Genomic DNA, 15,511 nt, shown 5'->3' on the forward strand with positions numbered 1-15,511 from the left:
TTAGTTTTCTAAGCAATGAGATATATTCAGAAACATTTAATGTGTATAAGTAGCATCAGTTGTTTCTTCCATAAGCAATATCAGGCAAATCAAAGAGATTGGGCAACACAACCCTAGGTGGGGATAAGTATTTTTTTTTAAATGCAGTTGAATTAGTTTTTTTTTTTATGTTAAAAAAAATTCATTCCCATTTTTTATTTGATGTTTCCAAATATAAAAAATGTCAAGGTTCTTACACCAATTATCTCAAATGAGACCATGCAAAGCAATTTAAAGTGTATACCACAATCATTCCCCCTTCAGTTTTGCTGCTTTATACAACTGTGTGATTCACAGAAAACTGAATGGCATGCGGGTTGGAAAATTTCGCCAGTTTACAAACAAACAAACAAAAGCCCAACAACAAACACGCAAGATAGTTGCTACTTTGTGAATCAATTTACAAACTTTTTAAAATTTAGGAGCCACATGGAACTAAAAATTTTAGCTGCCCAATTTTATCCAACTACCCCACAGAAAGCACAAATGACAGTCCCAACACTCTGTAAACTTTGAAGAGTTGAGATAGTAGACACTATTTGTTATCTATAGTAGATTCAACTGTTGAGTCTGCAAATGTAGGCTTTTTTCCTCTTAACAGAAATAAATCTCCTCTAATTTTGCTAGGCTGGGTTACAAAAGAATAGTGAAGAACCCTTCATGTGAAATTTAAAGTGTGACGACTGAAATATTCTGATGCATTATACAGATTTTTGCTAGTTGAATAGACTAAAGACAGGTGGTTTGCTAAATGGCACTGAAGAAAATCCTGACCCAGTGGCACCACTTAGTCCAAATGTTTCTGACCAAAGAAAATTATACAACAATACTTATAGGCTCACTTTTAAGAAATGGCTGACATTAATACTGTACATATTTAACATGTCAAACACACAGTCCAAGAGTTTATAAAATAAGTTCATGCATTATTACCTCTAATAATATCATATACAAGATACCCAGCCCTCCCCCCCACCCCCAGTACTTCTGATAACATTTCAGGTGGACACAGTCTTATATACAAAAACAATCCAGTTTCTCTGCTGTGTTAAGTATATAATGTAAAGAAACTTCAGAGATTACTGAGAAAAAAACTTAGTCCATTGAAGATTGATACAAAGTGTCAATCTGTGGAATTTTAAAATGTTTCCTTTAAAAAAAACCACCCAGAATACATAACCTCTGTACAAAAAAAAATAAAAATTCTGGATGATAATGTTTGATCACACTACATAAATTAGAATGAAATGTCATTGGTTAAAAGTTTTTCTACTTTACTCATTCCTTTGACAGCATTAATTTGTGAACTAATATTTATATTTAGTTCAGCTGCATTTATGGCACAAGATATCATTTTCAAAACAGTGGCACCAATTTTCCTTAAGTGTAACAGCACTCTATTTTTAGCAGCAATTATATTTTTAAAGGTTAACAATTTATAGAACAAATGTATAACTATGCTTATTTTCTACTTTATATTCCACCAGTTACAATTATTTACAAGAAGCTAACTAATGTCTACATATGGAATCATCTTTCACTTGCCCCACCTCATTTCTGACTTGGTCAGGGAAGTACAGGTGTTTCAGACAATCCCATCTATTTATGTGTTTTAAATGGGATTCTTGGATTTAAGTGAATATAAGGACAAGTGTATGACAAAGTAATTCTTAGTTCAGGTATGTTCCAGTGCCCCAATATTTAGTTATACGATAAATAGTACCTACTGACCAGCTGTAAAAGATGAGATGTTCCAAGGTGCCTTAACAATCTAGGTCTGTAATAGCTGAACAAGAAGGCCATTTCACTCAATTGTGAGGTAGTCAGCACTGACTGGCATTTAAGGTGGTAACCAGAAAGTTTAACGGAAGAGATGTCACTAAATTAAAAAACTGGAAATATGTTGTTTTTTTTGTTTTTTGTTTTTTTGCGGTACGCGGGCCTCTCACTGTTGTGGCCTCTCCCGTTGCAGAACACAGGCTCCGGATGCGCAGGCTCAGCGGCCATGGCTCACGGGCCCAGCCGTTCTGCGGCACGTGGGATCTTCCCGGACCGGGGCACAAACCTGTGTCCCCTGCATCGGCAGGCGGACTCTCAACCACTGCGCCACCAGGGAAGCCCCTGGAAATATGTTTGTAAAAGCAATTTACACTGAGGGAAATATGGTTCTCATGTATTCTGTGTAAAGAGAGATTATGGATGAAGGGAATTGGCAATGGAGCATGTTAACTCAAATTCCATGAATACAGTTTTCATGATAAGATGTTATGTACTACATGCATTTTGCTTACTGTACCTGCCTAACAATCACCAGCTCTATAGAGTTAAACTCTGTGTTAAAGAACTATTGAGTTTTAGGGGAACTGGCCATATCAGGTAGTTAGGGACATAATACCAGTTATGAAAATTGAGACAAATGTGTTGACAAATTCCTGAAAATAGGGCCATATAGAAATAGTCTGAAATCTGGAATCTATGAATCAAAATTGTGATCCTATGAAACAAGTTTTGGGGTTGATGGACTACTTTAATATCAAGAATTATTGTCATAAATTCCCACAACAGAAGGATTTGTTGAATATGTTAATACTGTGAATGAGAAAACAATTTAAGGGGAAAATATACCCACGAATAAGCTGATCTGACAAAAACCACAGACTGACATCAAATGGACAAAAAACTGAGAAAAAAATGCTGCGAAAATGCCAACCAAAATAACAAGATGGGTGGGCTGGGGGCACAGTTAAGGCATCTAAAAAAAATTCCACGTGGCTTTGGCGTGTTAAAATATTTTGCACTTTTTTTTTTTAAAGAAGATTTGAAAGCATCTGAAAAACATGCAAATTGTTTGAAAATCCTGCATGGCAAATTCAGACAGTTTGCAAGTGTCATTCAGAGGTATGCCAAGGATAATAAAGCCTCTGCCCACGAGATTGCACATGGTGGAAGAGGTCCTTCCAGTTCTCTCTGTCTTACACTAGATTGCAGCCCAGAGGTTTGTGCAGCAGTTACAAACACGGTGTGGCTATCTGGAAAGGAAGGGACTGTGGAATTTCCATTGGCTGGAGAACAACCCAGCTTTAGTTTTTCCAGATACTCGGCATGTACAGGCTTATGACACTGGAGAACTTTGATGGCATCTTCTACTTTGAACCACTCTCTCTTTCTTCCTATATTAACAGAATCTTCCCAGGCTTCTAGTATTTCAGTGACAGTGAGAACATAAACATATGTCTGTGCTTTCGGTCTTGGTTCTCAAATATGCCCAGGAGTCTGCCCAATTTTCCTTTGATTCCAGCCTCTTCATAAACCTCCCTCACGGCAGTACCACCGGGCTCCTCCTCAGGCTCCATTCCTTCTCCTGGAACAATCCATTGGTCTGGGTACCCACTGCTGCTTACCAACAGCACCTCGTCCTCCTGCTCGCTTCGGAAGCACAGGCACGCAGCCCGCTTCTTGAAGCCCTCGCGGTCATAGGTCCGCGTCTGGTAGGGCTTGAACTTCATCACAGAGGCGGGCTCTTGTCCGGCTGCCTCCGCGTGGCCCCAGCCGCCGCCACCCCGCCGGGGAGTGGGAGCGAGGGCGAGTCCGGGCGCAAGAAAGCGAGGCAGCGGCGCGGGGAAAGGCAGCGAGGCCGGGTCCAACCCAACTCAGCACATGCAGGAGCTTCAGCTGACCTTACTATTTTTTTCTCTACATTTAGCTGGTGTATCCTCAATTCTCGGGGCTGTTAATTTTGTCACTAACAATCATGAACATAAAACCACCCGCTATAACCCAGTACCAAACACCACTATTCGTATGATCAGTACTAACCACAGCAGCATTGCTTCTACTATCCTTACCTGTCCTAGTAATAATATTACTATTACTATATTACTATTATTTATTACTATTTCATCTATATTTCTAACATTATTTATTATATTTCAACTAAAAATCTCAAAACACATCTACTACCCCAACCCAAAATCAACTCACTAAAGTGCAAAAACAACCTACCCTTTGAGAAACAGTATGAATGAAAATCTATTTGCCCCTTTCGTAACCCCAATAATAATAGGCTCCCCCGTAGTCATTCTAATCATTATATTCCCAAGTATTTTATTTCCAACATCAAAACGACTAATTAATAATCACATAATTTCCCTTCAACAATGGCTAATTCAACTCATATCAAAACAAATAATAGGTATCCATAATCATAAAGGACAAACTTGTTCACTAATACTAATATCACACATTCTATTTATTGGGTCAGCCAATCTCCTCGGACTACTGCCCCGCTCATTTTCGCCCACCACACAGCTCTCAATGGATGTGGGAATAGCCATCCCCCTATGAGCCAGGGCCGTCATTAGAGGTTTCCGTAATAAAACAAAAGCATCCCTAGCCCACTTCTTACAACAAGGCACACTCACCCTCCTTATTCGTATGCTAGTAATTAGCGAAACTATCAGCCTATTCATCCAACCAGTAGCACTGGCTGTGCGACTAACAGCCAGTATTACAGCAGGCCACTTACTAATACATCTAGTTGGAGACACAACCCTAGTGCTAATAAGCACCAGCACATTCATGGCTCTCATTACATTTATCATTCTTGCCCTACTCACTATCCTCAAATTTGCTGTCACTACAATTCAAGCCTATGTATTCACCCTCTTAGTAAGCTTATACCTGCATGACAACACATAATGACCCACCAAACCCACATATACCACATAGTAAATCCTAGTCCTTGGCCCCTTCCAGGAGCTCTTTCAGCTCTTATAACATCAGGCCTAATCATGTGATTCCACTTCAACTCAATAGTTCTACTAATACTGGGCCTACTAACTAATATTCTAACAATATCAGTGATGACAAGACGTCATTGGAGAAAGCACTTTCCAAGGCCACCACACACCAACCGTCCAAAAGGGACTTCCATATGGAATAATCTTATTTATCGTATCAGAAGTCTATTTTTTACCAGCTGTTTTTGAGCCTCCTACCCCTGAATTAGGCGGGTGCTGGCCACCAACAGGCATTCACCCCTTAAACCTCCTAGAAGTACTACTCCTCAACACTTCCATGCTATTGGCCTCTGGTGTATCCATTACCTGAGCCCATCACAGCCTTACAGAAGGAAATCGTAAGCACATACTTCAAGCCCTCTTTATTACAATCGCCCTTGGTGTTTATTTTACACTCCTACAGCATCACAGTATTACAAAGACCCATTTACGATCTCAGATGGAGTCTACGGATCAACTTTCTTCATAGCCACAGGATTCCATGGACTACGTGTAATTATTGTTTCTACTTTCGTTGCTGTTTTTTTCCTATGCCAATTAAAATTCCACTTCACATCCAACAACCACTTCAGCTTCGAAGCTGCTGCTTGATACAGACATTTTGTAGATGTTGTATGACTATTTCTTTACGTATCTATCTATTGATGAGGTTCATAGTCTTTTCAGTATTAATTAGTACGACTGACTTCCAATCAGCTAGTTTCGGTACACTCTGAAAAAGAACAATAAGCCTAATACTGACCCTATTAACAAACACAATACTAGCCTCATTACTCGTACTTATCGCCTTCTGACTTCCTCAACTCAACACGCAGAAAAAACAAGCCCCTACGAATGCGGATTTGACCCTATAGGATCCGCCCGCCTACGCTTTTCCATAAAATTTTTCCTAGTAGCAATCACCTTCCTCCTTTCTGACCTAGAAATTGCCCTCCTGCTACCCCTTCCCTGAGCAACCCAGAATATTCTATTTTTTAGACCAATCTTCAGCATATTTTTGTAAAATTATATATTGTTGGACCCCTCTAGCCTTCGGGATAGTTCTATAAAATGGAAGACTTGAGGAGACACATTGGACAGATTCTCACTGAGAGGGTGGAGTGTTGCTGACCACATCCCTAAGGAATTCTCCCAGTGCATCTGGTGAGCGTGAACGTGTCTGTCCTTTGGGAAAATGTAGCTAAAGTTAACACTATAGTCATCCCTTGGTATCTGCAGGGGACTATTTATCTGTGGATACCAAAATCCAAATATACTCAAGTCCCTCATATAAAATGGAATAGTATTTGCATATAACCAATACATATCCTCCCGTAATTTAAATCATCTTTAGATTATTTTTAATACCTAATACAATGTAAATTCTATGTAATTAGCTGTAAATACAATGTAAATGCTATGTCATTAGCTGTAAATACAATGTAAATGCTATGTATGATAAGTAGTTGCTAGTATGTGGCAAATTCAAGTTTTGCTTTTTATAACTTTCTGGAATTTTTTTGGAATATTTTGGATCTTTGGTTGATTGGATCCGTGGATGAGGAATCATGGATGTGGAGGACCAACTGTACAGATGAGAACACTGAGGCAAAAAGAACTTAATTGCATATAGTCACACAAGAAGTAACAAAGTTGTAAATCAATCCCAAGTGTGACCGACTGCAAAGTGAGTATTCTTAACTGCTAGTCTTTGAATCAAGAAATAGGAACTCTATTATCTGTCATATATCTGCAAACTTGAAAGTTTCTGTCCTTTCTTGGTCTCAATTTTTCATCTGTATAATGAGGAAATTTTACTTTATGGTCTCTAATAAATTTTCCACCTGTATTATTCCATATATTCAATCAATCATTTACTTAATGAGCTCTCATCGAGTGCCCAGAAACTTTAAAGTATACCACTAGATTATCTGGATAGTGTAAGTTCAAATAATTCACTTTTTTGCATTACTTTTTTCATGAGATTCCACCAGGAGACAGAAATAACTCATCATCTGTGTTTTTTGCTTCTTGCCCTGGATTCCTTCCACTACCAATATTACAGACACACAAACACATAATTTTTTCACCAACAGTTGGGCTACATCCTCCATAACCTAATAATATTTTCTTAATTCTAGAGATAGAGTATATTTATTGAAAACCTTCTATATTTATGTAATTGACTAATTGTTTTTCTCATTTTCCTGTCAGCTCTTCAATAATGAAACAATGAAAAAAAAAGAAATGGTCTGGAATGTTTTCTCTGATGGTTGAAACCTATTACTTGGACCATAAATTTGCTGTCAGAAAAACACAAGATCGTTTATGATCACACATTTTTATGTCCCAGAAGCTATAAATGTTTCCCACAAAAGTATGTAAAATAATTTTGCTATTCTATTCTTTGTGCTTCTAACAGCCTTACGTAGTCTACATGTCAGAACTAATTACTCTCACCATGATTCTCTTTTTGTCTATGGACATAATTCATTTTACTAATTACTCAATATACGTCTTCCTATATACCAACCCAGTAGCATCTTATGAATATGTGTTGACTTAAACCCTGTATAATACTTGCATTTTGTCAAAGAAATATGTTGCTCTTTACTGTCTTGAAAAAGTAATGCCAGAAAAGACATCTACACTGAATTCATCTACACTGAATTATTATTTTGTGTTCTGCTGGTCACAGGCTGGCTCCCCCCAGAAGTCAGCCTGCCAGGTGGTTTATAGGGTCAATTGTACTGGGTATTTGTTACTCTACTCTTTCTTTTCCTGCCCTTTCTCCCACTCTGTTCTACATCACAGGGAACACCATTTTCCTGCCAGCTGGTCTCTCTTGCCAACTGGCTTCTGGACAGGTTTAAGCAATGGTGAAAACGGGAAGGTGAGAGCAATAGAGAAACCAGAGTATTTCTTCCTCTCTTAGACTCTGCGGGAATATCTTTGGCTGTGGCTGCATCTTCTCAGCTCATGCAGAACAAAAACCCCTCCTTCTGAGATCCAACTGCTGAGAGCCAAAGTTCTAGCTCTTTGAGTAGCCCAACTTCTAGATCTGGTATCACTGATAGGGACAGAGTAAAGGGACAAAGTAGGTGATTAAATATTCAATAGTTAATCCCACTAAGGGATCATAACTAGAGACCAAAGTATGGGAGACCTCATAAATTAATGATTACACAAGAAAGTAGGCCTGCTTAACAACAAAACCAAGTGGGCTTACTTAGCAACAAAACTATGCAATAGAAGCATGAGACATACCCCAAAACAATAAAACAGTGGTGGAATGGTCCACATCCTGCCCATTGAAGTCAGTAAGTTAATGATCCTTGAAAAGTGGCTTTTTCTGCACGTACTAAGAGCAGGAATATAGGGGAAAGGTGGCATTATACTGAAACCTGAGATGATTTACCATATTTTAGTATATGTTACTGCCTTTTTGCTCATTTCCATAGTGCCATGACAGTCCCAGTTCGACCATGTAAGAAAAAGAAAACTCCCCCACCCCATGTGGAGGAGAAGCTAGAGATGGAAGTTTGATATCTACTCAAAATGAGGAAGAAGGGCTTCCCTGGTGGCGCAGTGGTTGAGAGTCCACCTGCCGATGCAGGGGACACGGGTTCGTGCCCCGGTCTGGGAAGTTCCCACATGCCGCGGAGTGGCTGGGCCCGTGAGCCATGGCCGCTGAGCCTGCGTGTCCGGAGCCTGTGCTCTGCAATGGGAGAGGCCACAACAGTGAGAGGCCCGCCTACTGGAAAAAAAAAAAAAAATGAGGAAGAAGATGGTCTTTTTCCTTTGATTGTAAAAATGTAGCTCACTAAGTTCTCAGGGTGGCATTCCCTTGCCTGCCAGTTGTATCTCTCACAAGCGTTCTATACTAATGAACTCGTTCCTTAGCTGTCACTCTGCCTCTCGCTTAATTCTTTCTGCACTGAGACAGAAGGATCTATGCTCTACTGAGTCCCCAAACGCATTCTGTGGTTCCATCACTACTTCCTCCTTCTGTCCCTTCTTGTCTAGGCTAGTCAGGCTCCTAGATGTTTTCAATCTCTGGTTTGCCTAATTATCCATGATTGATTCACCAGCTCTTCTATCATCCATGTAAACAATTCCCTGAATTTTATTCCGTCTGCTTAAAAGACCTAGTATGGTTTCTGTTTTTTGGACTGGACTCATAGATTAACCCACACTGATTCATTTCACACTCATTCACTAAGACTTCATTATGTATCACACTTGTGCAAGGCACTGTTTAAGGGTAAGAGCATACCTGTTAATATGATATACTTTTCCTATCTTGTATAAAAATTATAGTCCAGTGGGAAAGACAGATATTGTATAATAAATTGTGGGTATGATATATATTATAAAAGATAAATTATCTGATATTATGGGATCAAAAGCAAGAGAAAGTTAAACCAAAATGAAGAGTCAGGAAGGTTCTTCAGTTTGTCCCTTTTCAAATGAGATCTAAAAGGTGAGATAGCCTTGACCAGGTGTATGCAATAAGAATATGTGAGGAGAAAAAAATTTATTTTAAAACCATTTTACCTAATTTCCCATTTTACAAATGATCTATAAAATTTTCATCAGTGTTTGCTTTGAGGGTATAGAGCTATGTAGCTGGGCAATGGAAGGAGGAAGGAGGCTTTATTATGTACATTCTTTTTTTCCAACCAAATACTTTTCAATATTTATTACAAATGTTGCAGTCAGTTTGGTATATGCTGACAATCATACAGTTTTAACATTTAGTAGTGTCAAGCACACTTTAACTATTTCCAAAGGGACATGTGCTGTGGTCTTCGTTTCAGAGGAGCAGAAGTGACTGAATTACTGTCTGCTCTTTAATGTTTCAACTAACCATTCCATTGCCTCATCAAGGCCAGTGACTTTGGTTGCTAAAGTTTTGAATATTTGCCATTTTCAGTCCTTCAAGGCAGGTAACCCAAGTGAATTTGCCATCGCCGAGGGAGTCATGGCCTGTTCCATGTCCTGCTTATTTGCAAACACCACTAAAATGGCTTTTCTCAGCTCTTCTTCCTCCAACATGGCAACTAAGTCTGATTTAGAAATGCCAATTTGCTCTCGATCACAACTGTCTACTACATAAATGACTGCATTTGTGTTTGAATAATAACATCTCCAGTATGGTCTGACACTTGTCTGTCCTCCTAAATCCCAGACTTGGAATTTTAGGTTCTTGTATGTTACCATCTCAACACTAAATCCAACAGTAGGAATAGTAGTAACGACTTCTCCAACCTGTAATCTGTACAAAATTGTAGTTTTTCCTGCCCCATATAATCCCAAAATTAAAATCTTCAATTCCTGGGTTCCAAACAGACTGGAAAAAATGCTTGAGAAAAAGCCACCCATGATGAACTGCCTGCCCTCCCTCATCGACCATCAGAGACTTGCCCCAGCCTCGGCAGCAAGGCCTAATCTAGGCGCCACCTCCCCTCACCTAGGCCTGAGCTCTGGCTCCGGCTTGGGCTCTGGTTCCCAGGGGGTTTCCTTGGAAGCTTGGCCAGCCAGCAGCTTCCACGTCGGACCTCCCGGCCGGGGAGGAAGCAAGGGGCCACCGCCTGTACATTCTTCTATAACCTTTGAATAATGCTAACTACATGTATTTTATATCCAAAAAGATCATTTAAAATTACCTATAAATATCTGAAAGTTTCTAAGACAGAACTGGTGAATAATTTTTCTAATTTAAATAAATATCCAAAGAGACGTGCATGATAGATAGTTTACTGAGGTTTTATGCATTCTCTGGATAGTAGAGTGTTCCCAATTAGAATGAAGTTGACCCAAAGTATTTCAAATATTTATGTAAAAATGTGTGCCTTAGAAAACATATAATGCCAGGTGCTTAAATAATAATAGAACATAGATATATTGGCCATCCGTGTAATCCTTAATTCAAAATCTCCTGCAGCCACTCAAGAAAGAGCTACAAGGTGTGTACCTGCAAACATAAGTGCTGAAATCTGTCCCTGTGTGTCATCTTGCCCCTTTATTTAGCTTGAAAAGAGCAACTTATATTAAACCTATTGTGACTTGTTTTAGTACTTCATTTTTCCTATTTTTTTTGTTCAATTTTATTTAAAATACTTATTATATAGTATTTGCCAGGTACTGTGCCTGGCTCTGAGGATGATATAACAAATAAAATACCTATCTTGCCCTAAGGAAATTTTTATCTGAGAGATGCAGACAAGTGAATGAGTGCTTATGATACCATATGATACATCCCAAGAGAGAGGTTGGCATAGTGTGTTACGGGAACCCAATAGAAAGGCATCTAGCTAGCCTTCGGAAATTAAGGCATGCTCACTGGAGGATGTAACAGCTAATTAGAAGAGGAATCAAAACTCTTTTTTGGTGGAAATACACAAATCTATACGTTAACACTTTTTTGGATAACAAGATTGAAACCAAACAGTGGTTAATTCTCCAAATAAGCCAAAACAATATGGTAATTTATTTATGAGATCCAGTTTATAATTATTATAAAAGACTATACCTTATATAGATTAACTGCTGTACCCCCATCAATGCCACTTAAGGGTGATTGCTGATAAAAATTTTTCATAAGATGCTAGTCTCAAATAGTGTTTTCTGAAAGTAAGGCATAGGGTATGTTTTACCTTAAGGTCTCCTTATTCTCATAAAAGAATTATAATTAGAGCCATAATTAGTAAACTTGCTCATTATTCTTAATTAAATTAGACATTATCCGGGCCTCCCTGGTGGCGCAGTGGTTGAGAGTCCGCCTGCCGATGCAGGGGATACGGGTTCGTGCCCCGGTCTGGGAGGATCCCATATGCCGCGGAGCGGCTGGGCCCGTGAGCCATGGCTGCTGAGCCTGCGCATCCGGAGCCTGTGCTCCGCAACGGGAGAGGCCACAACAGTGAGAGGCCCGCATACCACAAAAAAAAAAAAAAAAAAAAAAAAAAAAAATTAGACATTATCCAGACATCAAAAATTATAATATACTCCAATTATGTGCCAGAGTAAGTTATTCATATAATTGGCCTTATGCTTAACATACAATTAAATGTGCCAAATAAAGCAAACAAACAAAGCCTCTCTGGAGCTCCTGATTACACAGTTCCATGCCTGCCCAAGCTGCTCACTAGCTCCCTTTTCACTGAACTTTACTTTGACTCTAAGTAGCTTTCTCTATCCTGCTGTATAAGAGAAAGTCAGTGAAAGGTTGGAGAGGTTCTAATAAACATCTGAGCTATCTAATCATGGCCACACCCCCTCTCATGTGCAGCAAGGCTTTCTATTCATCTCCGTTTGTTTCCTAGCACTACCTTGTGGCCAAGATGGCCACGATGGCCATGATGTCAAATTCTCCTCTCCTTTTAGCTTTCAGTTGATGATGGTATTTCCTCTTTTTTTGACCAGATGAGGTCATTCAACATGATATCTCTCATCGTTCTTAGTTTCTATTTCACCAATACTAAATTTTAACCTCTCTCAATGTAGATAGAAAACTGCAGTTGTAGACAGAAAAATGCAGTCCTGCAGTCCTTTCTAAGGTTAATTCTTTTACCTTGGTTCTTCCTCATAACCAGTATTCTTAAAATCTAACAAATGCTTTTGTGTAATTGTTCTGTATTTTTCTTTTAATTTTTCTTTTCCTTTTTTGCTGACTCCTTTGTCTTTGTCCATAAATGTACCATTGTTTCCACTTTATGCAAAGGGCTATCACTTAATTCCACCTGTATATGTGTCTGTCTGCCTGTCTCTGTCTTTGTCTCTCTCTCTCACATAAAATATATAGACATTCAAAGGAACATTTATACAAATGCTATACAAACAAAGAACAGGGAGTGAGTGGCTGGGGAGCTAGGGAAAAGGGGTTTTAAGACTGAGATTTGAGCCAGGTCCTGAAGAATCAATAACTTTTTTCTTGATCAGTGGTTCTCAAACATTTTTGATCTCAGGACGCCTTTATGGTCTTAAAAGTAAGTAAGGACCACAAAGAGCTTTTGTTTATTTGTGTTATATTGATCAATATGTTTGTGTTATAAATTTGAAACAGAAATTTATATTTGAAATTCACTTACAAATAACAATAAAAATCCACTGCATTGTTAACATAAAAATATGTTTACAGAAAATAGCCCCATTAAAAAGAAATCAAAGTATCATTGTTTTATAATTTTGCAAATCTCTTTAATGTCTGACAATAGAACATATCTGGCTTCTCATATCTACTCTGCATTTAATCTGTTGCAGAATGTTGTTTTGATTAAAGTATGCAAAGAAAATCCTGCCTCACAAAGATATATAATTGAACAAGGGAAGATGATTCTAATATCCTTTTTATATAATTGAGAATACTGTTCTTTGATATTATGCTAAAACTCAGCTAGTAATAGTATACTCTTACAGGTTAGTGGTAATATGCAATATGCAACCATGCCAATGAACTATTATTGCCCAGTTTCATTAAAATCCACTGGTCTGTCTTGCACTTTGATATTTTACTCATGAATAACTGTGCATTGATTATTTGGAAAATATTTGTTCATAGAATTAGGCAGATCTTCCAAACTTGGACACCTTTCATTATAAAATGTAAAAGCAAAATCCCATTCACTAATATCCCCACCAATATCACCACCTCCAGTTTGATGGCAGGATCAGCAATATACTACCACACTCTTACCGGTTTCAGTACGCTATTGTTCCAAACCTCTGGAACCGCAATGTCCAATATGATGGTCATTAGCCTAATGTGGTTATTTAAATTAAACTTAATTAAAATTAAATTAAATAGCATTAAAATTTCAGTTGCTCAGTTGAATTAGTTGTATTTCAAGTGCTCCATATCACATGTGGCTGGTGGCTATTATATTGTTTAGTGCAGATAGAGAGCCTTTCTATCACTGCAGACAGTTCTCTTAGGCAGGGGTGAGATGGAGTATCTTATTCTTTTTATCCTCAGCATAATTTACTGCATTCTCCTTACCCTAGTGACCATCCTAGGAGGAATTATGTATCACCAGCTTTATGAATATTTCTTTGCTCTGTTTCTATCTTTTGGTTAACATAAACCCCCATGAGAATGCCCTACCCAATACACTAGACTTGCCATTCTTTGATGTCCTATATTTCCAATGTCCTTCACCTGTAGGCCACTTGTTAAACAGCCCCAAATCGCTCCAACTCTAAGATCTTAAAATTCACTCTCTCATTCTCAGATCACTTATCCCTGTAAATAAATACACACACACACACACACACTTACACATTCCAGGTCCAAAACTGGGAACTGGGAGTCAGGGATTGACAAAGGATTTTTGCTCTATTTCTGAAGACAAGAGGCATTTAATGCCAAACTTTGGAAATTTTAAACTCGCTTCATGTTCAAATGGAAAAAGTGGAATACTTGGGAATCTGCCTGTTTTTGACAGCCCCCCCCATCACTTTCTAGTCACATAACCAGTTTTATTTTTCTTTATCATACTTAGTGCTTCCTGACATTATTTTATATATCCATTTATTGTCTATCTCCTCCATTAAAATATAAACTCTCTGAAGGAACCCCCTTTGATTCCTTCTATGTTTTACTATCTAGAATAGTAAAACATAGCCTTTTGCTCAAGAAATATTTGAGTGGATGAATGAATACAGAACATATGATCACTTTGACCATAATAGTTACTTTTTACAAAAAAACTCTTCCATATGAGATATATTATGTTAAATACTTTATATGTATAGTTATTTAATGTTAAGGAAAACCTTAAAAATTAAGCAGTACTATTTTCATTTTAAAAAACAGGTAACTGAATCTAAGAGAAGTTGAGTCACTGATATAAAATCAGAAGTTAGTTAGAGAGATACATCCAGTCTAACAGTTAGAAATGCTCCATGAAACTGCTACCCCATGAAACTGGTGGAAATCATTTTAAAAAATCATTTTATGTCTCTAGAATTGGTTTTAAGAACATACAACAAAAAGAAGAAACGTTTCTTAGAGAAAATATACTAAAACTCAATAAGAGCAATGAGAGTCGGTGATGCTTGTACCAAGACCCACTCCTTCCTTCCTTCCTACCTTCCTTCCTTCCTTCCTTCCTCCCTCCCTCCCTCCATGGGGCCCAGGGACTGAAACTCCACTACAGTGGGGTACAACCCAGAACAGGGCCTCTCTCCCCACAGCCCCATTCAGAGGGCTACGTTCTCAGGAGAGGGAGACCGTCAGCATTCTTCATCCTACCCCCAGCTCTCTGGTACTGAGGCTAAGTCTGGGCAAGTGTGACTAAGAAATGGCCCCAGTGAAGGCTCAATCTTCATCACAGCTGAAAACACTGGGGCTCTGATTGCCCTTGTCTTGTTGGTTTGCTTATTTTAAAATTAATTGCATTATTATTATGGTAATAAATGCATATAGTTTTTAAAAACCTGTCAAAGTCTTATACTGAAAAGTAGAAGTTATATTTCTTTTCATGTGATAAAGCCATTGAAAAAAATTCAATTACTATTATTTAGTTGAGTGTTCAAAGAGAGAGGACATAAACACTGGTGGTGGATCAGGAGGGTAATTTCCAAGCAGTGGAGAAATGGGGTGTTGCAATAGGAAGTCTCTGATTGAGAGCGATGGCTGCCTGGGGATTCCAGAGAGCATGGCTGCCTGGGATATGAGAGGAGAGAAAAAGAGG

The 15,511-nt window shown here is 38.5% G+C and overlaps 1 protein-coding gene and 1 pseudogene across 2 annotated transcripts; both read right to left on the reverse strand.

Annotated features, from left to right (window-relative positions):
• Positions 1-2,931: 2,931 nt before the first annotated feature.
• LOC307051246 (diphosphoinositol polyphosphate phosphohydrolase 2-like) lies at positions 2,932-3,545 on the reverse strand (annotated as a pseudogene). The gene has a single exon. The product of its transcript is annotated as a diphosphoinositol polyphosphate phosphohydrolase 2-like (transcript).
• A 6,204-nt stretch (positions 3,546-9,749) lies between these two features.
• LOC307052755 (ADP-ribosylation factor-like protein 1) lies at positions 9,750-10,202 on the reverse strand (the record flags this gene model as incomplete). The annotated part of the gene is made up of 1 exon (XM_079703872.1): positions 9,750-10,202. One exon carries the CDS (start codon positions 10,200-10,202, stop codon positions 9,750-9,752), a length of 453 nt encoding a protein of 150 aa, XP_079559998.1.
• Positions 10,203-15,511: the final 5,309 nt, after the last annotated feature.

This window comes from Hyperoodon ampullatus, assembly GCF_949752795.1.
Source record: "Hyperoodon ampullatus genome assembly, chromosome: 4".
NCBI lineage: Eukaryota > Metazoa > Chordata > Mammalia > Artiodactyla > Ziphiidae > Hyperoodon > Hyperoodon ampullatus.